The 24,901-nt window shown below is 55.1% G+C and overlaps 5 gene segments (V, D, J or C); all 5 read right to left on the bottom strand.

The window, feature by feature from the left end:
- Positions 1-6,717: 6,717 nt before the first annotated feature.
- LOC119244108 (immunoglobulin lambda constant 2-like) lies at positions 6,718-9,245 on the bottom strand. The segment is given in 3 exon segments: positions 6,718-7,052; positions 8,334-8,385; positions 9,231-9,245. Coding segments are annotated over 3 exon segments (387 nt in total).
- A 1,096-nt stretch (positions 9,246-10,341) lies between these two features.
- On the bottom strand, positions 10,342-12,359 carry LOC119244107 (immunoglobulin lambda constant 2-like). The segment is given in 3 exon segments: positions 10,342-10,770; positions 12,058-12,167; positions 12,313-12,359. Coding segments are annotated over 3 exon segments (477 nt in total).
- A 3,306-nt stretch (positions 12,360-15,665) lies between these two features.
- On the bottom strand, positions 15,666-17,623 carry LOC119244106 (immunoglobulin lambda constant 1-like). The segment is given in 2 exon segments: positions 15,666-16,081; positions 17,491-17,623. Coding segments are annotated over 2 exon segments (453 nt in total).
- A 1,345-nt stretch (positions 17,624-18,968) lies between these two features.
- On the bottom strand, positions 18,969-20,951 carry LOC119244105 (immunoglobulin lambda constant 1-like). The segment is given in 3 exon segments: positions 18,969-19,293; positions 20,719-20,770; positions 20,910-20,951. Coding segments are annotated over 3 exon segments (414 nt in total).
- Positions 20,952-22,357: 1,406 nt separating this feature from the next.
- Positions 22,358-24,398, bottom strand: LOC119244104 (immunoglobulin lambda constant 2-like). The segment is given in 3 exon segments: positions 22,358-22,802; positions 24,087-24,138; positions 24,225-24,398. Coding segments are annotated over 3 exon segments (546 nt in total).
- Positions 24,399-24,901: the final 503 nt, after the last annotated feature.

Genomic DNA, 24,901 nt, shown 5'->3' with positions numbered 1-24,901 from the left:
AGGATGCTCAGAGCAGCCCCTCCATGGCCCACCATCCATGGCGACAAGTGTGTGACCACAGCCACTGCCCCCATGCCCCTCTAACCACTCTGTGTGTGAGGAGCTGGAGCCCAGAGGCCTGGCATGGAGGTCTGGAAGGGCTGCTATGTGGGTATGAGAGAGTGGCTAGAGTCCCCTGGATCCCAGAAGCCTCACAGAGACAGTCCCTAGAGGGATAGTCCATAGGGGGAATCTGGTTTTTCAGCTGATATCCTCCTGGGAAAGTGACTTTTCCGTGCCACATGACTGAAAGAGTATCACACCCCAACTTGACTCTGTGTGACAGAGCTGGGATATGAGTTGGGGAGAAGCTCAGGGGTCTCTGGACACCAAATGGGGCATCAAACAAGGTGGGTCCTGTATGTGCAGGGTGGATCCACCCTATGTCCAGTGGCAGGAGGGTGACTGACTAAGCCACCCTGGGGCAAATCAAGGGACTGTTACTATCCAAACACTCACCAGAGATGGTGATCAAGTGGTAACAGAGACAGTAACACAGAGGGCTCCCTAGAGGTGCTTGTATGAGCTCATGGTTATAGCCATGTCTTGAGGTCGCTGGACTCTCATTGGTATGTATTTCACAGTCTGATTTCCATCATTGCTGTGGCTCCTGGTAAAGCATGTCCCTACTTTTCTTTTTTTTTTTAAGATTTATTTATTTTTATACAAGAGCTGGGGTACAGGCCAGAGGCACGGGAGGGTGAGAGGAGTCACCAGAGACAGAGCGGGGAGCAGAACAGGCAGATGGACCGAAATACACTGCTGAGGGGAGAAGCGGGCGCGAAAGGAGAGGTCTGCAGTGCCATGTGGGAATCTCTCTGGCCAGCCAGGAATCGAACCCGCACTGCAGACTCTGTGGACAGCTTCACAGCGCTGTGCTCAACAACTGTGCCACTGGGGAGACCCAAACACATCCCTACTTTTAACTGAGGTACAAATACGTGGTCTTAGTAGTGAGATGCTAGCTTCTGTCCCACAAAGACAGAAGCTTTGTTTAATAACAGAAAAATTATGAGGCACCTATTTTCTTCTTATTTTGGTTCCTGGGGAGTTCAGAGATTATTTTGGCAAGTGTCTGGATCTCCTGAGAGGCCACTTGGGTGACAGTTTCTTTCTTGGCTTCCTCTTAACCCTCTTATATCTCAGAAGCTGTGGACAGGTGAAGAGTTAGTGTGTTCTGGATTTAAGAGCCTGTGGTGCCAAGACTGCCAGTGTCTTGGCCTCTGTGGGAGTCCAGCCTCAGGAGGGACAGGGAGGTGGTGAAGGTGGACAGGAACTGAGCTGGCAGGTCGGGAGGAAGGCATTCCAAAGATTGACGGCCAAGGGCAGAGGGGCCCAGTCCAGAAGCAGGGCCTGCAGGTGGAGGAAAGAGAGGGCATGGAGCATAGAGGGCACCACCAGGGCAGGGAAGGAGGTCTTACCTGCAGGTGAGTGGCCATGGCCGTGGTCAGCCAGGAAAGTGGAAGGAAGTAGGCATGGCCCTGTGCTGGGGCAGGAAGGAAGGGAGGAGAGGGGAAAGGTGCTGATAGTCCAGTGACCAGATTCCTCCTATCCTGAAAAGTTTCCTGGGAGAGGCTCCAGGGGGGACTGTGAGCCTCTCTCAGGAGGCTACTTTCCCACTGGGTGCCAAGGACATCCCCCACCCCTTCCAGCACCCAAGAATCTTGGGGTGGTAAAAATTCAGTATGAGAGTCTTCCTCAAAAAGAACAAATAAATAAACAAAAAAATTGAGCAGACGGCATGCTTTCTGAGTGACAAAAGGGGATTTTATTGAAGGCTTATTGGGTGTAGGGGCAAGGGTTATGGGTGACTAGACTGGGGCATAGAAGACCTTACCCTATCTGTTGGGGAAGCTCAATGCCCTAACTGTGGTGCTGACCAGCTCTGTGACCTCAGGGACTTTCAAGGATCACAAGCTGTATGATTCCCCTCAGCTCCCATAGTGCAGCTTGGCAGAAATTTTGAAGTACCCATCTGTCCTGGGCATCCGCCTGTCAGAGATGTCCACAGAGGTTTTTCTCTCTGGTGTCTTCATACTAAGGCACCCCCTGCCTTCCTTTCAGGCTGCCTTTCCTTAGTGGGGGCCTTTCTTGTCCATGGTGCCAGACTTGCGACCCAGGATTCCATGGCAAGGGGCTCAGACATTTTCACAGAGCCCATGGGGAACCAAGGGGAGATGGTTCTGAGATGGCTGGAGGTGGACATGACCCTCCCAAAAAAGCAAGGACAGGGAAGGTTGGAAAGCAGGTCCAATTTCCCTTCTGGAATTTTCTTTGGCAATTCTGTGCCAGGAGGCAATTCTTCCTAAGGAGGAAGAGGAGGGACAGCAGAAGGGAGTCCAAGCAGCACTCTGGGTCACACTGAGAAGGGGGAAGAAAGGGTCACTGGGATAATCCCATCTGCCACCACCAGGTACCTGACACCTGGCGGCCACAGAGAGTGAGAGGGTCAGATAAAAGGGTAAAGGTTACACTGTCAGAGTGATTCAGATTCCAGTCCTTAGGCTCTGGGGAAGGAGAGGAAGGTCCACACAAATTTTATCTCAGGTGGCAAGGAGGAAGGAAACCATGAACCCCACCTCAGGTGGTCAGTTGGGCATCATCAGCCACAAAGTGACACAGTGGCCAGCACACCCTGTCCTGTCACCCAGGCCCCAGTCCCAGGATACCTGCAGGCTCAGAGAGCATGCAAACTAAATCTCCCTCCTCTCATGAGGGTGGGATTGGTTAATAGGAGCATGAGAGGGGTGATCTCTCCCCACCAGCAGCTTCACACATTAGGGGGGGAGTGTACCAAAACACCCATTGGGGAGCAGGCAGGAGTGAATTCTGGGGTCACATCATTTCCAAGGTGATTTTCATTCCTGAAGGAGCTGTGTCCCAGGCTCAGCCTGCTAAGGGGGGCCAGGAGGAGGGGGTCCCCTGGAGGAGTGAGAGGGCTGCTTGCGCAGAGAATGAGGAAGACTGTGCCCTGTGCAGGGCTGAGGCCCCGGGAGGGTCCTGATGCCAGTGGGTCCTAAAAAGAGGCCAAGCAGACCTGAGTCAGTAGCTGGTGTGTGTGCATTAGAGTTTATGTGAGTGGTGTGTGTGCACACTTGTGTATGGGTGTACAATATCTCACATCCCTGCCCTTCTTCTCCACTAGGACAATTGTCTTCCTTCTTCTTAGATCCCAATTCAGTTCCTAAGAAGTTGAGTCACTACACAGACAGGTCGAAGCCCATTCCCGGAATCTGATTTTTTATTTTGAACTCGGGGCCCTCAACCATCCATGGACATGGGGGCACAAGAGGAGAGCCGGTCTTTAAGATTCAGAGACACTACATCTGGCTGTCCCTGGGAGCTAAACACACATGAGGTGAGGGGTCCCCAGGTGGATTGTGGAAGTGAGTGCCAGACACAGGTAAACTGTTGTTCCTGTGGTGAGTTGACAGGGAGGACACTGGTGAATGAAGCAAGGGGCAGTGTCCCTGGGGAGACAGGGTAGGCCAGGCCTCTGAGAAAGGGAGGATGCTTTAGGTTGAGAAGATGCAGAATTTTCAGGTGAGTCCATGTCTCCAGGTGCTGGGCAGGGACAGTTCTGGATCCTTGTCCCCCAAGGTCAGGCAGCTTTGGGTGAGGTTTCACACATACCACTCACATACACTCCAGCACACAAATACCAGCTACTGACTCATGCCAGCTTGGCCTCTTTTGAGGACCTGGTAGAGTCAGAGAGAGACTTCATGCTCTGATCTCAGTGCTAGGCCTTCAGTGATCTTGTTCCCCCTGGTGTTCCCATGTCTCATCTTACTCTCTGTCCCCTGTGTCTGGTGGCACCCACCCTGAAGTCCCCTCTTTCCCCAGGGAATCTGTGTGTTCTGGGCCTTCTGTCTGTCTGAGATCTCCCCAAAGACCCCAGCTCATCTCTCTTTTTGGTTCCAGGCTGCCCTGCCAGTCATGCTGGGAGTTTCTTGCCCATAGTCTCTGAAACCATGCTAAGCCCCTACTCTACTCCCCATAGAGGAGTCCCTAGGCTGCCAGGGGTAAGGGTGTCAGCCCAGGGACTTGACCCCAGAATTCTGGTAGGTGGTGGATTACCACGTGAGGTGAATGCTCTGTTCTGAGGCTGAGGCACAGTCTACCTCAGGGGTCTGTGTGTCCACACAGAACATTCCTCCAGCAGACCCCATACCCACTTCATGGAGCAAATGTCTCTCTCAAGGGCTTCTGGATCAGCCAGGGTGAATCCTCCACTGTTCTTTGGAGGCCCAATCCTGGGCCTATGCTCTGAGGTTTGTCCTCCAGTGGTGATGCTGCTGGGGTGAACTTTGGCCCGAGTACCTTGACTCCTGACCTATAGGGGTGTCCCTTGTGTTCTGGAGGAAGAATGACTACACCCCCGGGCAAAAATCTCATAGGGGCCTCCCTGGTGGCGCAGCGGTTGAGCGCTGGGTTGCGAAGCTGCCCGCAGCCTTTGCAGTGCCGGTTCGATCCCCGGCTGCTCCCCGGCCACCGGAGGAGGGTCCCACATGGCGCGCAGACCTCTCCTGCCGCCCGCTGCTCCCCTCAGCAGTGTACTTCGGTCCTCTGCCTGCTCTGCTCCCCGCTCTGGCTCTGGTGAATTCTCTTACCCTCCCGCGCTTCTGACTGTACCCAGTGCTTGTATAAATAAATAAATAAATAAATAAATAAATAAATCTTAAAAAAAACAAAATCTCATAGGAAAAGCCCCTCTATCCTGTGACCCTTGTACTGCTTCTTTCCCCTTCACTCATGACCCCAAAGGCTCCCCCACAGCCCCTCACAGCTTCCATCAGAACCCAATGGAGCCGGAACTGAAGAGATTGGGCCTTTCCTCCAACCTGACATTGTTGGACCTGCTGCCCATGATTCCCCCACCCAGTCCCGGGCACCTCATCCCTGAAGGCCCCATCAGAGTATCAGGAGAACATGCTCTGCAGGCCAAGCTCAGGTGACAGACACTGCAGAGGAGCGAGGTCCAGAAGGACAGACTGGGGAGGCCTCCTGCCTGGTCTGGTGCCATAGAGTGAGAATGGGCAGGTGAGAAGGGCCACACAAGGGTGCAGGCAGCAGGCCCCATGGGATTCAGACCCTGCCCCAGCCAGGACAGAAAGGAGAGAAAAATTGAGCCAAATTTGATCCCAGAGCCCAAAGAAGAGGGAGAACGGGAGACTCACCTCAGACGGTCAGCATGGTTCCTTCACCGAACATAAGACACAGTGATACATCCTCATACAGAAACCCTCCTGACAGCCTCCCCGGTCCCCCATCCACGCTGTGTGTGCCCCTCCTGCCCCAGGCCCACCTGCAGCTGCCTGGGAGCTCAAAGCCCAGCCTCCTCTCATGGATTGGTGGGCCCTGACCCCACCTGCAGCTTCATCCCTTGGGGAGTGGGTCCATCTAGTCCCATTGTGGAGGGGGCAGGAATGAATCCTGGGTCATATCATTTTCAAGGTGACTTTCATTCCTGAAGGAGCTGTGTCCAGCCTCAGCCTGCTGGGGGGTCCCCTGGAGGAGTGGGTGGGCTACTCACTGAGAGAATGAGGCAGCCTGTGCCCTGTGCGGGGCTGAAGCTCTGGGAGGGTCCTAAGGCCACCGAGTCCTGAAGAGGCCAAGTGGGCCTGAGTCAGGGCTGGTGTGTGTGCACTTGAGTTTATGTGAGTGGAGTGTGTGTGTGTGTGTTTGTGTGTGCGTGCGTGCGTCTGTGTTGTCTCTACGTTATCAGCTCAGATCCCTGTCCTGTTTCTTCACTAGAACATTCGAGTCCCTGATTCTCAGATCCCTTCCGTTCCTAAAATGTTGAGTCTGTCCATAGACGGGACAAGGCCCATTTCCAGAATCTGATTGTTTTCTTTGAACTTAAGGTCGCTGGGCACTTGGGCACTAGGGACTGTGTTGGATCCATGGAGAGTTGGTTGCTAAGGTTGAAAGAGAGAACGTCTGAGGTACACACACCTCCCATGTGAGGTGAGGGGTCCCCTGTTAAACTGTGGAAGTGAGTGCCAGACACAGGCAGGAATTCTGTCCCTGTAGTGAGTTGACAAGGAGGACACTGGTGGGAGGAGCAAGGGCAGTGTCCCAGGTGCCAGGCAGATCAGGCCCCTGGGGAAGGGAGGATGAATTAGGTTGTGACAACGCAGAATTGTAAGTGTGTATGGAGCTAGAGAAGGCATAGACTAGACGGAGTCCTTCATGGAAGGAGTCGGGACATGAGACCAGAGGACCTGTCCCAGACTGTGTGGATCAGCATCCAGAGGCAGAGCTCAGACAGGGACCTGGAGCGCATGGAAGTGACCTGGGTGTGGATGCACCTGGTCATAATCCACACAAGAGATGCCAGGATGGAGCAGGTGTGAGGGGGGCTCTCATGTCTCGGTCTCATTTTCCTGTTCTGGCATATTCTATTGACATCTGAAAGTGTAAAATACCCTTCAAGCAAAATTGGAAACCCCACTGATGGTTCTTTCTCAGAAGGGAAAAGTATTTCATGTGTTCTTCCCTCAGAATGGTTTGTTCAGGACACAAAATCTTAAACAAAAGGAACAGAGAGCAGGATTCTGTTTGAGAATGAGGACATTTATTGAGAGTGGATTGTTTGCAGGATGAAGGGTGGAGATGGGTGGGGTGGGAAGGGAGATCCACAGGGGTCCTGAGGCTCCAGGCCCCTGAGGGTGGGGAAGGCTGAGGGGCCTAAGAACAGGCTTTGGTGTCCACTGTCTTCTCCACGGTGCTGCCCTCGTGCGTGACCTGGCAGGTGACACTCTGGTGGCTTTTCCACTGGCTGGAGGTCAGGCTCAGGTAGCTGCTGGCCGCATACTTGCTGTTGCTCTGCTTGGAGGGCTTGGTGGTCTCCACGCCCTGGCTGATGGTCTTTCCGTCCGCCTTCCAGGCCACGGTCACCGCGCCGGGGTAGAAGTCATTGACCAGACACACCAAGGTGGCCTTGTTGGTGCTGAGCTCCTCAGAGGAGGGCGGGAACAGAGTGACGGAGGGTGCGGACTTGGGCTGACCTGCAGGGTGCGGGAGGGCAGGAGGACAGAGGCTCAGAGTCCTGGTGGAACTCAGGCCCTCAATGCTAATGTGCAGCCATGTCCCCAAGTGCTGGAGCCTTGTTCCTGGAAGCAGGCGGCTGAGAGTTGGGTCACACCGTTTCCTTTGGGAGAGACTTCATGCTCTGAGGCCAGTAGTCTGTGCCCTCAATGCCCTAGTTCTCTCTGGGGTTCCCTTGTCTCATCTTGCCCTCTGCTCCCCTGTGTCTCACTCGCATCCACCCTGTGGTCCTCTCTTCAGCAGGGAATCAGTGTCTCCTGGGCCTTCTGTGTGTCTGAGATCTCCCCCAAGACCCCAGCTCATCTGTTTTTTGCTTAGGGCTGCCCTGCCAGTCATGGGGTGGCGATGTTGTGCCCACAGTCCCTGACACCATGTTACGCCCCCGACTTACTCCCCACTCAGGAGTCCCTAGGCTGCCACAGGGAGGGGTGTCAGCCCAGGGCCTGGACTCCATGGAGGCTGGTAGACAGTGGGTTACCCTTCCGAGGTGAGTGATCTGTCCTGAGACTGGACAGCATCTACATCAGGGTCTGACTGTCCTGTGAGGTTTCCGGGGAGCTGTCCTTAGGACATCTCAGTGTGACTGAGCCCGTCTCCCTGAGGTGCCCCTCTCCTGCACATCTACCTGCGTCCTCCACTGCAGTGCTGATATTCGAGAAGTCCCTTGGGGTCCAAGCTTCCTGTCACCTGTCTGTGGGGTGGTCCCACCTGTCCTGGTGTCCTGGGAGTTGGAGGAGGAATAGGCCACTCCCTCCTACCACCTTCCCTATGAATTCCTTCCCTCACCCTTACTGTGCACTGTTCTCCCTTCTCCCCAAGTCCCCAGCCAGGGCCCCATTAGCCATCCCTCACCACACTGGGTGGAGCGTGAGTGACACACACATGGGCTGGGCCGTGTTCTCAGAATCCCTGCAAAATCCCAGGACCCGGCCAGAACACTTTTCCCTTAGATTCTTCCCTTAACTGTTCTCAGACCCTGGGTTGGGGACCCTGAAGAGTGAACTGAGCATCCCAGAGTCTAGAGGTGAAGCTCCCCTGGAGATAGGGCTGGGGACAGCGAGACCTGAGGACCAGGGGAATGTTCTGTGGGGTGGTCCCAGCTTCCCAACCAGACCTCAGAAAGGTGGGACCAGCTGGAGAGGATGAGGGTGAAGGTTACAGACCCCGCAGCCCAAGTAGGAATAGACAGGAGGAACAATACACCCCGAGTTCACTCTGGAGGAAGGAGCAAGGAGACTCACCGAGGACGGTCAGCTGGGTCCCTCCGCCGAACACAGCACACAGTGACACAGCCTAGAACACAAACCCTCTGTTCTCCCCACTTGCCCGCCCCCTCCTGCCCCCAGCCCCCCTGCAGCTGCAGGAGAGACCCAGGTCCAGCCTCCTTCACGGGTGCTGGTCAGGCAGCTGGGGGCGGTGGTTAGAGGAAGGTGTGTGTGCAGACCTGGGATTTCAAATCCATGGATTGTTAGGGCCACACCTGCCGTCGGGCGGGACAGGTGGCAGAGAATTCTGGGATGGAAATGGAACACCAGTTCATCCCGTTCTTAGGTAGGAGCCGTGTGCTGACAGTTCACTTGGGGTACATTGCTGGCCGGGTGAGGAGGTCTGGTCACACCACAGAATGATAGACGGGGTCACTTGCAGAATTGGCACTTGTGGGGAGGGACCTGGATGCCACCTGGTCCTCAGCAAAGAACTCTTAAAGCGCTGGGTGGGAATGGGGAGTCTGGGTGGGGAGGAGAATCAGCTTGACCTAGAGCGTGCAGTTCCCCGGGCTGGGTGTTGAGCTCCTGGGTCCGGGCCCCAGGTAGGGCCGGCCTGAAGTTTCAGTGTCGTGGTCACTGTTAAGTCCCTTTGTCAGCTGCACCCTTGTACAGGGCTGGGATTAGAGGCGTGAAGGCCTAGAGGGCACCCCTCAAGGGCAGTGAGGGAATCCCTGAGCTCTACGTGTGTGACTCCCTGCTGTCTCCTGCACATCCCTGGCTCACACATGCCTCACACATGTGAGTGTCCCTGGCACAGAGCACCCTGTCCTGACACACCACACCCCTACGAGGACATGCATGCTGTGAGCGAGCCCTAACATCCACGTCCTCGCGAACAAACTGACCTGGTTTGTTGCCTGCAAGACTCACACAAGGGACTCCCATGCTGGGCAGTCTGTTTTCCTGACACAGTCTCCCCCAATCTGCCCACTGGCAGCAGTCAGCCGGCCTCCCACGAGCCTCCTCAGAGCCTGTCCTGAGTGTCCCGGCCCTTCCGCTCTGACACTGCTTGGCCCTGGTTGGCCAGAATCCAGGGTCAGCAGTGACTGACTTCTCTTTGCTCATGGCCCAGCCTGGGCCCCTGGGCCACCCTTGCTCATCTGCCCAGAGATGCCTGCCACTGCAACACTTGGAACTGGCCTTCTGTCTTGTTATCATGTTTTGTATTCATGCTTGAGAGTGTGTGTGTGAGTGTGTTAAGTGTGTGTGTGGGTGTGTATGTGTTTATGAGTGTGAGTTACAGCTCAGATCCCACAGTGAACTCTAAAGAGGACTACAGACTCATGGACACCCCTAGATCTGACCTTGATTTTGAACACACAGGACCAAGAAAATCATCTGAGAAGAGAGGACATTTGATCACTGGGTCTGTGGTGTAAAGAGCAGAACGGATCTCTGTCTCTCAGTGTTCAGAAAACACCAAGTAGTCTGTGAGACATGTGGTATGAGGGATGCCAGGGAGACTATGGGGGTGAAGACCCAGGGCCAGGGGCTGAATGTGCTGTGGTTAGAGTGACAGAGAATACCTGTGGGAGTAGCAAGGACAGTGCCCTCGGGGAGGCGGGAGCAGAGGGTTCCAGAAGACATGAAGACCATTTATCTGAGACCATGGTGACTCCCAATGAGGTAGAAACCAATTAGAACGTGAATGTAAAGACAGATGTTTCCAGGGAAGGGTCTCTCACAGGATCCTGAGGCCCTGGTCCCCAGGGCAATGTCCTGGGTAGGGCTGCACATGGTCACGGTCCACACAGGAGGAGCCAGGATGGGGAAGGTATGAGGGTGGACTCTCCTGCCTCTACCCAAATTTCCTGTTCTGGAATATTCCTGGACACTGGAATGCACAACACCTTTGAAGTGAAAATGAAGACCACAATGATGGCTTTTTACCTTCACTTCTGGAAATGGATTTTCAACACCAAAAATACTAATAAAAAAATGAGAGGAGAGCAGGATTCTGTTTGAGAATGAGGACATTTATTGAGAATGGATTGTTTGCAGGATGAAGGGTGGAGATGGGTGGGGTGGGGAGGGAGACCCATGGGGGTCCTGAGGCTCCAGGCCCCTGAGGGTGGGGGAGCCTGAGGGGCCTAAGAACAGGCGTTGGTGTCCACTGTCTTCTCCACGGTGCTGCCCTCGTGCGTGACCTGGCAGGTGACACTCTGGTGGCTTTTCCACTGGCTGGAGGTCAGGCTCAGGTAGCTGCTGGCCGCATACTTGCTGTTGCTCTGCTTGGAGGGCTTGGTGGTCTCCACGCCCTGGCTGATGGGCTTTCCGTCCGCCTTCCAGGCCACGGTCACAGCGCCGGGGTAGAAGTCATTGACCAGACACACCAAGGTGGCCTTGTTGGTGCTGAGCTCCTCAGAGGAGGGCGGGAACAGAGTGACGGAGGGTGCGCTCTTGGGCTGACCTGCAGGGTGCAGGAGGGCAGCAGGTAGACAGGTTCAGAGTCTAGGCTGGAAGCGCCTGATTCAGAGTTGATGTGAATCAAGTGGCCCCTGAGCACACATCAGGGCTTCTAGTTCAGAATTCATTTGGAATCTGAGGGTTTTTTGTCTGAAATGGCAGCTTGCCATTTTCTCCAATAACCCCCCAATTAAGGAATAATGAGTTGAACACCTGCCCTCACCTGTTCTGAGACCCTCCTTTACTCTGTTCTCTCATGGAGCTAACTTGCCCACCTTTCCGGCCCTCCCTTCTCACTTTCTGCTGGGTCTCTGAGGGCTTCTCTCTCTATGTGGTTACTTGCTGTCCACCCCTTGATCTCCTGGGTTGTTGTCTTGAGATGCTTCTGACCTTATGTAGCTGCCCTGGCAATTGGTTTGCTTTCCCCCAAGTCTGAGTCCCCTAGAGACTCTCTGGTGGGATTGGAATTTGCTGACAGGAACCACGTCTCTCCTGTCCTTGGGGCTCTCTCATCTGACAGTTGCTTCCCCTAGGTCTCGATTAGTCTGAAGGGTCCATGGCCTGATAGGAGCCCTCAGATCTCTCAAGGATGGTTCATCTGACCTGTCTCCTGTGGGACTCAGCAGCCACCATTGCCTCTGGCCTGGCTTTTGAGTTTTCCTTTTCTAGTTCTTAGCCTGGCGATTGATCTCTTAGATCCTCAGGCCTCCATCCTGCAGAGGCCCTTTGTCCCAAGCAGGCCGAGACATGGCTTCTGCTGGAAACCTAGGGGAGACCTTCCTACCATCAACTTTCTTATTCCTGATCCTGAGTCCCACAGTCCAAGGATTAGTCCTTAACCTCTGACTTTGTGTCCCCAGCCATGGCCCTGATCGGCCTGGGTCCCTTTAAAGTGTGCCTGTGGTGTCTCCTGAGCATTTTGGTGCCTTCCTCCCTTTGAGGTAGGTACCCCCATGAGACCACTAAGACAGTGCTAGACCAAACAGCAGCCCAGGTAGGGACAGTGAAAACAGAGCAAGCCTGGGGACTCGACATGGCCTTAAGAGACAGGGCATAGACCTCAGCAGGTCATCCTGTCCATACCCCTCCCCTCTGGGTCAGAGGGGAAGGCTGCTGGTGACCACAGAGGCAAGCAGGACAGTGTGAGCAGGGAGGGTGGAGCTCGGGGTGCCAGGGCTGAGACCCTGTCTGATAGCTGGACCCCAAAGTGAGACAAGACAAAAAGCACAAATATGGCAGAAAATTGCCCCAGGCCTGGAGAAAAGCAGGGAACTGGGGGGAAGAGACTCACCTAGGACGGTCAGCTGGGTCCCTCCGCCGAACACCCAACACAGTGACAAAGTCTCATACAAAAACCCTCCCTGGGAGTCCCTGCCCCACCTCCCAGCCCCCAACCTGCAGCTGTGATGGAGGAAGTCAGGTCATTGCCCCAGGCTGGTGATGCTCAGCCTGGGTGGGGACATGGTGGGTGGGTGGGAGGGGAGCCCAGAGCCTTCACCCCATGCCCTCCCCAACATGTATCTGGATAGGAGACCCATGGACTCACCGTAGGGATATGCAGGAGCTGAATGAATTTGCTCTCTTGGATCCCATATTCCAAGCCCTTCCCCCTGGATGGGGACTGCATGTATTGGGGAAAATTTGTCACTGAAAAGTGAAGTTTCATGAAGAGAGCAGCATGTCTGCTCTCTGTGGGTTGACATGGTCAAAGTGTGATTATTTTGGTCATAACTTTTTGCGATTGTTCCTTTGCAGATATTACTTTGTTTGTGAGTATGAAATAATTGAAATTGTCACTGGAGAGCAGGTTGTTTTGGGACCATGTTGGAATGTAAGGAACTCCCCAAACGGTGCTGTATTCCCCGGTGTAGGAGGGAGAGGATGGCCCAGCCTCCCCAGCGGTGACCGCGAGGTTCTCCCTGGACTTGCTGATATCATGGGGCTGGGGTTTCCCCAGTTCTTGTAGGGAGACACAGCTTTCCTCATGGAGTAGTGGACACTGGAATTTTCCCACTGGCCCAAAATGGACAGCAGGGATCAGAGCCTCACCTTCCCTAGAGAGGGCCTCATCTGGGTTCTCCTGAAAAGTCTGGGCTAGTCCCACAGAAAATGCCAAGATTTCTATCAGGTTGACCTCGTAACCTCCCTGTTCTTCCTCTTCGTCTCATGTTTGGGGGTTTCAGGTGGCGATTGTTTCTCAGCCACATTCAAGTGGGAGACATGAACAGCACCCTGACTACATCCCACGTCCCCGACAGGGAGCCCAGATTGGGGACCCATTACAGGTCTGGACAGGCCAGGCACAGATGAGCTACAGCAGTTGTCATCCAGGACCAGGAGTGATGGTGTTTCCTAGAGTTTCATGACCCCAGGAGCCGCCTGAAGAGGCGCCCAGTGGCCAAAGCTGAGACACGCTCCTCAGTATTATTTAACCAAGGTGGACTGTCCCCTCTCAGAACACTCACATCCGAGGGTTCACAGAAGTCGCAAAGATAGTATCCCCTACGGAGGATGCAGGGCTCACATCATCACTGTCAGGAGTTCAATAAAAGGAACAGTCTGTTTAGTTTCTCTTTAAGTGGAGTGTGAAATGCACTACAGGTGAGCAGAGCGCAATCGAAGGCGCCGCCCTCCTGGACACGCTGCCTGAGAAGGGAAGGAGCCCGGAGCTGAACATACAGGGCGCGGGAAAGGGAGTTGAGGTCAGAAGAGGAGCCACATCCCAGCACGGGTGTCTTTGATGATGTGTCCAGTACTCCTGGGGACCCGTCTTGCCAGAAGTCCCTCCTGAATCATACCTTCTAGTCTCCTAGAACCACCTTGTAGAAAATCCAGGGTGAACCTCGCGGTCACCGCTGGGGAGGCTGGGCCATCCTCTCCCTCCTACGCCGGGGAATACAGCACCGTTTGGGGAGTTCCTTACATTCCAACATGGTCCCAAAACAACCTGCTCTCCAGTGACAATTTCAATTATGTTGTACTCAGATACAAAGTAACATCCACAAAGGAACAACGGCACAAAGTTATGAGCAAAATAATCACACTCTGACCTTTGTGAACCCTTTGATGGGAACCTATGAATGATTTGTTGATATTATGAAATCAGCACTATTTAAGCACTGTGAATCTCACCATCAGAACACTGTCGTCCAGAGTTCCCCGAGATACTGGCTTCCATGTGCTTGTCATGATTTTATTTTTTCAGGTCCTTGTCTGTCTAGGACCCCAATGGAATATTTTCAGCCACATGGTGTGAGGTCGGGAATCTGTGGTGCATGTTGCATTAGGGAGGCACTGCTGGGGGGCCGGTGGCAGCGCCTGTAGGAGAAATGATCATTTTGAAGGTGGAGTGAGGGTGACGTGGCTCATTTGTTCTTTTGTCTTTTCATTCTTGTGTTTAAAGTTTTCTCCAATAGAACAACACAGAAAAGGAAAGGCTAAGCTCGGGACAGGACTCGGTGGGTGTGGGTGACGTCATTCTACATAGCTGGTCCCAGATTTTGAAGACCTAGGTTGTCCTCTCTCCCACTGGGACTCACTTTTCACCTTGTAAGTGAGGCCACAGAGTGCTGTGGGACAGCAAAAACCTTCAGTTACTTCACATGTGACTAGGGGGAACATGGGCTCGGGTGAATTTCAGGGGGAACCCTGTCCTCTCATTTGTTGTGGCCCCAGTGTTCCCTGCGTCTTAGGCTCTTTCCTTGTGTGTCTGGCCACTCCAAAGCTCTGGCAAAGTCAACTCTGGGTCCTTGACGAATCAGAATGACAGACAGGAATCCAGGAAATGCAGAGGAAAGAGCTGCAGCAGAGCAGGCCAAGCCTGGACCTCCACAAGGCTGAGTGCACCTGCCAACACGGACCCGGGTGCGAGTGTCTCTGCGAGCAGACCTTGCATCCGGGGATGAGCTACACTGAGCCATGGGAGGTGTGCTCAGGGCAGAAGGGGTCATAGTCCTGCTGGGAGGGGATGTCACCATCTGACACATTCACTGGCCCCCATAGTTTGCTGGAATCAGCTGAATGAGAACTGATACTAACTTGGGGACACTCGCTGCGTGGACTGTGGCCTTTCTTGTGAACCCAGTTGTCCATGTCCTCCTTCTCGCCAGCTGACTTCCAGCTCCCTCCATAGCCCAACCATAACATGAACACTCCCTGAGAGACACTCCTTAACTGAGGTGCCAAACACAGACAGTGTCACCCTGGGTCCAGCCTGACCAGAACCTGCAGATCATAGACTCAGCGACCTTGTTCTCAGCCTCAGCCCACATTCCAGCCCCAGTGACCAGAAACACTAGTGTCCCAAAAGTGTTCAGGCCTCCTCAGTTTGTGTGGAGTGTCAACCAGCCTGGGGATTGTTGGGCTGTGTGTGTCACCCTGAGTCCTGCTGCAGGATGCGGCAGTGTGTGGGCTCAGCTGGGTGTACTGTGAGGCCTGAGGACCGTCCTTGTGTTTTGCAGTGTTCACAGCTTTCCATGGCTCTGGTAATGTAGGCGCAGGGGCCATTCACCTGTATCACTGTCCCACTGGGCCCGTGGATGGATGGAGGAGTTTCAACCTCAGACAACTACCATGACGTTCCCCCACGTTCTAGCTCTAGCTGACTCCAGGCGCATCTTGGGCCATTTCCCTTCCCAGGGGGTAGCACTGCATCCCGGGGCTTTGGGGAAGGACAACTTCTTGCTCTGGGTGCCGGGTCCCTGTGCCCATGGAGCTCACCAGCACCTACACGGGTGTCTGGTGGTGATGGGCAGGTGCAATCTCAGTCCTTGTTGTCTGATGTTCATTACAGACCCTTTACCCCAGAGACATGACCAGACACAGCTGCACGTTGGATGAGAAATGGTGAAGTCTTTATTGAGGAGCAGTAGTAACTGTGAGGGAGGGGAATTACTGGCCTGAGCACAAGGTGGGGGGCTCAGGGTTCCAGCAGAGAACTGGGGCAAGGGTATGTGGGTGAGGAGGATCCCCCAAGGATGGGGGAGGCTGAGGGGCCTAAGAGCAGGCTTTGGTGTCCACTGTCTTCTCCACGGTGCTGCCCTCGTGCGTGACCTGGCAGGTGACACTCTGGTGGCTTTTCCACTGGCTGGCGGTCAGGCTCAGGTAGCTGCTGGCCGCATACTTGCTGTTGCTCTGCTTGGTGGCCTGGGTGGTCTCCACGCCCTGGCTGATGGGCTTTCCGTCCGCCTTCCAGGCCACGGTCACCGCGCCGGGGTAGAAGTCATTGACCAGACACACCAAGGTGGCCTTGTTGGTGCTGAGCTCCTCAGAGGAGGGCGGGAACAGAGTGACGGTGGGTGCGGACTTGGGCTGACCTGCAGGGTGGGGTGCGGGAGGGCAGGAGGGAGAGGCTCACAGATCTGGCAGGACCCCCAGACCTCAGTTGAAATGATTCCATGTCTCTAGGTGCTGGACAGGGACAGATCTGGATTATCGTCCCCCAAGGTCAGGCAGCTTTGGTTGAGGCTTCAAACATACCACTCACATACACTCCAGCACACAAACACCAGCTACTGACTCATGCCAGCTTGGCCTCTTTTGAGGACCCGGTAGAGTCAGAGAGAGACTTCATGCTCTGATCTCAGTGCTAGGCCCTCAGTGGCCTTGTTCTCCCCTGGGCATCCCTTGTCTCATCTTACTCTCTGTCTCCTGTGTCTGGTGGCATCCACGCTGTGGTCTCCTCTTTCACTAGGAAATCTTGTGTCCTGGGCCTTCTATCTGTCTCAGATCCCCACAGGACCCCAGTTCATCTGTCTTTTTGGTTCCAGGCTGCCCTGCCAGTCATGGTGGGGGTTCCTTGCCCACAGTCCCTGACACCGTGCTGAACCTCTGCCTTATTCCCCATAGAGGTGTCCCTAGGCTGCCACGGGTAGGGGTGTCAGGCCAGCGTCTAGACCTTGGATTTTGGTAGATGGTGGGTTACCCTGTGTCATGAGCACTCTGTTCTGAGGCTGAGGCACTCTCTCCCTTGGGCGTCTGTGGGTCCATCGAGAACATTCCTGCCAGCAGCCCCCACCCCTTTCACGGAGCAGATGCTGATCTCTAGGGCTTCTGGTGGCACCAGAGTGAACGCTTCATGATTCTCTGGAGCCCCAAGGCTGAGCCTCTGCTCTGAGGTCTGTCCTCCAGAGGTGATGCCTCTGGGGTTACCTTTGGGCCTGAGTGCCTTAACTCCTGACCTATTGGGATGTCCCTTGAGTCATGGAGGAGGATTGAATGCACCCCATGGCAAAAATCTCATAGGAAATGCCCCTCCATCCCGTGACCCTTGTACTGCCCCTTTCTCCTTTACTCACGGACCCAAAGTTTCCCCCATATTCCCTCATGGCTGCCATTGGAACACACTGGGGTCAGAACTGAGGGGACGGGCTTACCCCAGCACCCTGACATTGCTGGACCAGCTGTCCATGGTGCCCCCACCTAATTTCCGGAACCTCCTCCCTGAGTGCCCCATCTGAGAGTCAGGAGGAGAACCCGCTCTGGAGGCCGGCTCAGGTACAGACAGTACAGAGGAGCGAGGCCCAGAAGAACAGACTGGGGAGGCCTCCTGCCTGGTCGGGTGCCACAGAGCGAGAGTGGGCTGGTGAGAAGGGCCAGACAGCAAGGGTGCAGGCAGCAGACCCCTTGGGATTCAGTCCCCAGCCCCAGCCAGGACAGAAAGGAGAGACAAATTGAGCCCAATTTGATCTCAGAACCTGAAGAGGAGGGAGAAGGGGAGACTCACCTAAGACGGTCACCTTGGTCCCTGCGCCGAACACATAACACAGTGATACATCCTCATACAGAAACCCTCCTGTCAGCCACCAGGGTCCCTGACCACACTGGGTGCGCCCCTCCCGCCCCAGGCCCACCTGCATCTGCCTTGGAGCACAAAGCCCAGCCTCCTCTCATGGGCTGGTGGGCCCGACCCCACCTTCAGCTTCAGCCCTTGGGGAGTGGGTCCATCTAGTTCCACTGTGGAGGGGGCAGGAGTGAATTCTGGGTGACATCATTTCCAAGGTGACTTTCAATCCTGAAGGAGCTGTGTCCAGTCTCAGCGTGCTTGGGGGGTTCCCTGAGGAGTGGGAGGGCTACTCGCTGAAAGAATGAGGCAGCCTGTGCCCTGTGTAGGGATGAAGCTCAGGAAGGGTCCTGAGGCTACCAGGTCCTGAAAAGAGGCCAAGTGAGCCTGAGTCAGGGCTGGTTGTGTGCACTGGAGTTTATGTGAGTGGTGTGTGTGTGTTGTCTCTATGTCATCAGCTCAGATCCCTGTCCTGTTTCTTCAGTAGGACAATCGAGTCCCCGATTCTCAGATCCTTTCTGTTCCTAAAATGTTGAGTCTGTCCACAGATGGGACAAGGCCCATTTCCAGAATGTGATTGTTTTCTTTGAACTCAAGGTCATTGGACACTTGGGCACTGGTGCTTTTGTTGGGTCCATGGAGGTCTGGTCGCTAAGGTTCAGAGAGAGAATATCTGACCTGTTCCCAGGGTTATGCACACCTCCCATGTGAGGTGAGGGGTCCCCTGTTATACTGTGGAAGTGAGTGCCAGACACAGGCAGGAATTCTGTGCCTATAGTGAGTTGACAAGGAGAACCCTGGTGGGAGGAGCAAGGGCAGTGGCAGGCCAGGCCCCTGGGGAAGGGAGGATGTTTTAGGTTGTGACGATGCAGAATTGCAAGTGTATATGGAGCTAGAGAAGGCATAGACTGGACGGAGTCCTTCATGGAAGGAGTCGGGACATGAGACCAGAGGACTTGTCCCAGACCATGGGGATCAGCATTCGGGGGCAGAGCTCAGACAGGGCCTTGGACCCTATGGGAAGTGACCTGGATGCGGATGCACCTGGTCATGATCCACACAAGAGGAGCCAGGATGGGGCAGGTGTGAAGGGGTTTCTCATGTCTCGGTCTCAATTTCCTGTTCTGGAATATTCTCTTGACCCCTGGAAGTGTAAAATATCATTCAAATGGAAAATGGAGAACCCTCTGATGCTTCTTTCTGAGAAGGAAAAAGAATTTCATTTTGTTCTTCCCTGAGAACGGTTTGTTCAGGTCACAAAACGTAAAACAAAACGAGCCGAGAGCAGGATTCTGTTTGAGAATGAGGACATTTATTGAGAGTGGATTGTTTGCAGGATGAAGGGCTGGAGATGGGTGGGGTGGGATAGGAGATCCACGGGGATCCTGAGGCTCCAGGCCCCTGAGGGTGGGGAAGGCTGAGGGGCCTAAGAGCAGGCTTTGGTGTCCACTGTCTTCTCCACGGTGCTGCCCTCGTGCGTGACCTGGCAGGTGACACTCTGGTGGCTTTTCCACTGGCTGGAGGTCAGGCTCAGGTAGCTGCTGGCCGCATACTTGCTGTTGCTCTGCTTGGTGGCCTGGGTGGTCTCCACGCCCTGGCTGATGGTCTTTCCGTCCGCCTTCCAGGCCACGGTCACCGCGCCGGGGTAGAAGTCATTGACCAGACACACCAAGGTGGCCTTGTTGGTGCTGAGCTCCTCAGAGGAGGGCGGGAACAGAGTGACGGTGGGTGCGGACTTGGGCTGACCTGCAGGGTGGGGTGCGGGAGGGCAGGAGAGAGAGGCTCACAGATCTGGCAGGACCCCCAGAACTCAGTCCTGAAATGAGTCCATGTCTCTAGGTGCTGGACAGAGACAGCTCTCGATCCTTGTCTCGCAAGTTCAGGCAGCTTTGTATGAGGCTTCACACACATACTCACATACACTCCAGCACACAAACACCAGCTACTGACTCATGCCAGCTTGGCCTCTTTTGAGGACCCGGTAGAGTCAGAGAGAGACTTCATGCCCTGATCTCAGTGCTAGGCCTTCAGTTGCCTTGTTCTCCCATGGGGTTCCCAATCTCATCTTACTCCCTGCTCCCCTGTGTCTGGTGGCATCCACGCTGCAGTCTCCTCTTTCACTAGGGAATCTGTGTGTCCTGGGCCTTCTGTCTGTCTGAGATCCTCCCAGGTCCTCAGCTCATCTGTCTTTTTGGTTCCAGGCTGCCCTGCCAGTCATGGTGGGGGTTCCTTGCCCACAGTCCCTGACACTATGCTGAGCCCCTGCTCTACTCCCCATAGAGGAGTCCCTAGGCTGCCAGGGTTTGGGGTGTTAGCCCATGGTCCACACCCCGAGATTTTGGTAGATGGTGGGTTACCCTGTGAGGTAAGTGCTCTGTTCTGAGCCTGAGGCACTTTATAGCCCAGGAGTCACTGTGTCCATCCAGAACATTCCTGCTAGCCGCCCCTGAACCCCGTTCACGGAGCTAATGTCTGTCTCATGGGCTTCTGGTGGTACCCAGGCTGAACCCTTCACTGTTCTCGGAGTCCCAAGTCCCAAGGGTCTTTACTCTGAGGTCTGTCCTCCTGTGTTCATGCTGCTAGGGTGACCTTTGGGCCTGAGTGCTTTGACTCCTGAGCTATTGGGGTTTCCCTTGTGTCCCGGAGGAGGATTGACTGCACCCTGGGGAGAAAAATCTCATAGGAAATGCCCCTCCATCTTGTGACCCTTGTACTGCCCCTTTCTCCTTCACTCATGGCCCTAAAATTTCCCCCATAGTCCCTCACGGCTGCCATCAGAACCCATTGGAGACAGAATTGAAGAGACTGGGCCTTCCCCACCCCCCTGACATTGCTGGACCTGCTGCCCAGAGTGCCCCCACCCAGTCCTGGGCACCTCGTCCCTGAGGGCCCCATCAGAAAGTCAGGAGGAGAATATGCTCTGGAGGCCAAGCTCACTCAGGTGAAGGACAGTGCAGAGGAGGGAGGCCCAGAAGAACAGACTGGGGAGGCCTCCTGCCTGGTCGGGTGCCACAGAGCGAGAGTGGGCAGGTGAGAAGGGCCAGACAGCAAGGGTGCAGGCAGCAGACCCCTTGGGATTCAGTCCCCAGCCCCAGCCAGGACAGAAAGGAGAGAAAAATTGAGCCAAATTTGATCCCAGAGCCCGAAGAGGAGGGAGAAGGGGAGACTCACCTAAGACGGTCACCTTGGTCCCTCCGCCGAACACAAGACACAGTGATACATCCTCATACAGAAACTCTCCTGTCAGCCTCCCCGGTCCCCAGACCACACTGGGTGCACCCCTCCCACCCCAGGCCCACCTGCAGCTGCCTGGGAGCTCATGGCCCAGCCTCCTCTCATGGGCTGGTGGGCCCCAACCCCACCTGCAGCTTCATCCCCTGGGGAATGGGTCCATCTAGTCCCATTGTGGAGGGGGCAGGAGTGAATTCTGGTGACATCATTTCCAAGGTGACTTTCAATCCTGAAGGAGCTGTGTCCAGCCTCAGCCTGCTGGGGGGTCCTCAGCCTCATCAGGGGGCAGAGCTCAGACAGGACCTTGGATCCCATGGGAAGTGGCCTGTGTGTGGATGGACCTGGTCATGATCCACACTAGAGGAGCAAGGATGGGGCAGGTGTGAGCGAGCTGCTCACAGAGAGAATGAGAGAGCCTGTATCTGCGAAGGGCTGAAGCTCCGTGAGGATCCTGATGCCACCCGGCCCTGAATAGACGCCAAGCAGGCCTGAGTCAGGGCTAATGTGTGTGCGCTGGAGTTTATGTGAGTGGGGTGTGCGTGTGTGTGTGTCTGTGTTGTCTCTACATTATCAGCTCAGATCCCTGTCCTGGTTTTTCACTAGGACTATCTAATTCCTGATTCTCAGATCCCTTTCTTTTTTCAAATGTTGAGTCTGTCCTCAGACAAGGCAAGGCCCATTTCCAAAATCAGATTGAACTCAAGGTCGTTGGACACTTGGGCACTGGTGCTTGTGTTGGTTCCATGGAGGGCTGGTTGCTAAGGTTCAGAGAGAACATCTGACGTGTTCCCAGGGTACACACACTTCCCATGTGAGGTGAGGGGGGCCCCTATTAAACTTTGGAAGTGAGTGCCAGACACAGGCAGGAATTCTGTCCCTGTAGTGAGTTGACAAGGAGAAACCTGGTGGTAGGAGCAAGGGCAGTGTCCCAGGGGCCAGGCAGGCCAGGCCCCTGGGGAAGCGAGGATGTTTTAGGTTGTGACGATGCAGAATTGCAAGCGTATATGGAACTAGAGAACGCATAGACTTGATGAGTCCATCATGGAGTCAGGACATGAGGCCAGAGGACTTGTCCCAGACTGTGGGGATCAGCATCCAGGGGCAGAATTCAGACAGCGCCTTGGAGCCCATGGGAAGTGGCCTGTGTCTGGATGCACCTGGTCATGGCACTTGGTCATGGACTCTCGTGCACTAGTGCTTGTGTTGGGTCCATGGAGGGCTGGTCGCTAAGGTTCAGAGAGAACATCTGACTTGTTTCCAGGGGTACACACACCTCCCATGTGAGGTGAGGGGGACCCCCATTAAACTGTGAAAGTGAGTGCCAGACACAGGCTCGTCCAATAGAGGAGCCAGGATGGGGCAGGTGTGAGTGGGGCCCTTAGGTATCACTTTCAATTTCCTGTTCTGGATATTCTCTGGACATCTGGAAGTGTAAAATACCCTTCAGGTGAAAATGGAGCCCCCACTGGTGGTTCATTCTCAGAAGGGAAAAGAAATTTGTTTTGATGTTCCCTGAGAATGGTTTGTTCAGGTCACAAAATGTTAAAGAAAATGAGAGGAGAGCAGGATTCTGTTTGAGAATGAGGACATTTATTGAGAATGGATTGTTTGCAGGATGAAGGACTGGAGATAGGTGGGGTGGGGAGGGAGACCCATGGGGGTCCTGAGGCTCCAGGCCTCTGAGGATGGGGGAGGCTGAGGGGCCTAAGAGCAGGCTTTGGTGTCCACTGTCTTCTCCACGGTGCTGCCCTCGTGCGTGACCTGGCAGGTGACACTCTGGTGGCTTTTCCACTGGCTGGAGGTCAGGCTCAGGTAGCTGCTGGCCGCATACTTGCTGTTGCTCTGCTTGGAGGGCTTGGTGGTCTCCACGCCCTGGCTGATGGGCTTTCCGTCCGCCTTCCAGGCCACGGTCACATAGTCAGGGTAGAAGTCATTGACCAGACACACCAAGGTGGCCTTGTTGGTGCTGAGCTCCTCAGAGGAGGGCGGGAACAGTGTGACAGAGGGTGCGGACTTGGGCTGACCTGCAGGGTGCAGGAGGGCAGGAGGACAGAGGCTCAGAGTCCTGGTGGGAACTCAGGACCTCAGTACTAATGTGCAGGCATGTCCCCAGGTGCTGGAGTCTTGTTCCTGGAAGCAGGTGGCTGAGAGTTGGGTCATACTGTTTCCTTTGGAAGAGACTTCATGCTCTGAGGCCAGTGTTCTGGGGCCCTCAGTGCCCTAATTCTCTCTGGGGTTCCCTCGTCTCATCTTGCCCTCTGTTCTCCTGTGTCTCACTCACATCCACCCTGATGTCCTGTCTTTCAGCAGGGAATCAGTGTCTCCTGGGCCTTCTGTGTGTCTGAGATCTCCCCCAAGACCCTAGCTCATCTGTTTTTTGCTTCAGGCTGCCCTGCCAGTCATGGGGTGGCGGTGTCGTGCCCACAGTTCCTGACACCATGTTACGCCCCCGTCTTACTCCCTACTTGAGAGTCCCTAGGCTGCCACAGGGAGGGGTGTCAGCCCAGGGCCTGGACTCCATGGAGTCTGGTAGACAGTGGGTTACCCTTCTGAAGTGAGTGCTCTGTCCTGAGACTGGACAGCATCTACATAAGGGTCTGACTGTCCTGTGAGGTTTCCGGGGCGCTGTCCTTAGGACATCGGTGTGTGACAGAGCCCGTCTCCCTGAGGTGCCCCTCTCCTGCACATCTACCTGCGTCCTCCACTGCAGTGCTGATATTCGAGAAGTCCTTTGGGGTCCAAGCTTCCTGACACCTGTCTGCGGGGTGGTCCCCCACGTCCTGGTGTCGTGGGAGTTGGAGGAGGAATAGGCCACTCCCTCCTACCACCTTCCCTATGAATTCCTTCCCTCACCCTTACTGTGCACTGTTCTCCCATCTCCCCAAGTCCCCAGCCAGGGCCCCATTAGCCATCCCTCACCACACCGGGTTGAGCATGAATGACACACACATGGGCTGGGCCTTGTTCTCAGAAACTCTGCAAAATCCCAGGACCCGGCCAGAACACTTTTCCCTTAGATTCTTCCCTTAACTGTTCTCAGACCCTGGGTTGGGGACCCTGAAGAGTGAACTGAGCATCCCAGAGTCTAGAGGTGAAGCTCCCCTGGAGATAGGGCTGGGGACAGTGACACCTGAGGACCAGGGAATGTTCTGTGGGGAGGTCCCAGCCTCCCAACCAGACCTCAGAGAGGTTGGGACCAGCTGGAGAGGATGAGGGTGAAGGTTACAGACCCCGCAGCCCAAGTAGGAATAGACAGGAGGAACAATACACCCCGAGTTCACTCTGGAGGAAGGAGCAAGGAGACTCACCAAGGATGGTCAGCTGGGTCCCTCCACCGAACACAGCACACAGTGACACAGCCTAGAACACAAACCCTCTGTTCTCCCCACTTGCCCGCCCCCTCCTGCCCCCAGGCCCCCTGCAGCTGCAGGAGGACGGAGCTTCACCTCCAGGTCCAGCCTCCTTTCACGGGTGCTGGTCAGGCAGCTGGGGGCGGTGGTTAGAGGAAGGTGTGTGTGCAGACCTGGGATTTCAAATCCATGGATTGTTAGGGCCACACCTGCCGTCAGGCGGGACAGGTGGCAGAGAATTCTGGGATGGAAATGGAACTTGCCGTTCATCCCGTTCTTAGGTAGGAGCCTGTGCTGACTCAGCTCACTTGGGGTACATTGCAGACAGGGTGAGCAGGTCTGGTCACACCACAGAATGATAGACGGGGTCACTTGCAGAATTGGGACTTGTGGGAAGAGACCTGGATGCCACCTGGTCCTCAACACAAGAACTTGTGCAGTGCTGGGGTGGGAATGGGAAGTCTTGGTGGGGAGTACAATCGGCTTGACCTAGAGCCCCCAGGTCCCCAGGCTGGGTGTTGAGCTCCTGGGTCCTTGTTCTGGGTTGTCAGCCTGAAAGTTCAGTGTGATGGTCAATGTTTAGTCCCTTTCCTCAGCTGCCTCCTTGTACAGGGCTGGGATTAGAGGCGTGAAGGCCTAGAGGGCACCCCTCAAGGGCAGTGAGGGAGTCCCTGAGCTCCACGCATGTGACTCCCTGCTGTCTCCTGCACTTCCCTGGCTCACACATGCCTCACACATGTGAGTGCCCCTGGCACAGAGCACCCTGTCCTGAC

This window comes from Talpa occidentalis, unplaced genomic scaffold (genome assembly GCF_014898055.3).
Source record: "Talpa occidentalis isolate TD23 unplaced genomic scaffold, MPIMG_talOcc4v2.1 talOcc4.14, whole genome shotgun sequence".
Taxonomy (NCBI): Eukaryota; Metazoa; Chordata; class Mammalia; order Eulipotyphla; family Talpidae; genus Talpa; species Talpa occidentalis.
This window is presented reverse-complemented; position numbering and strand designations above follow the sequence as displayed.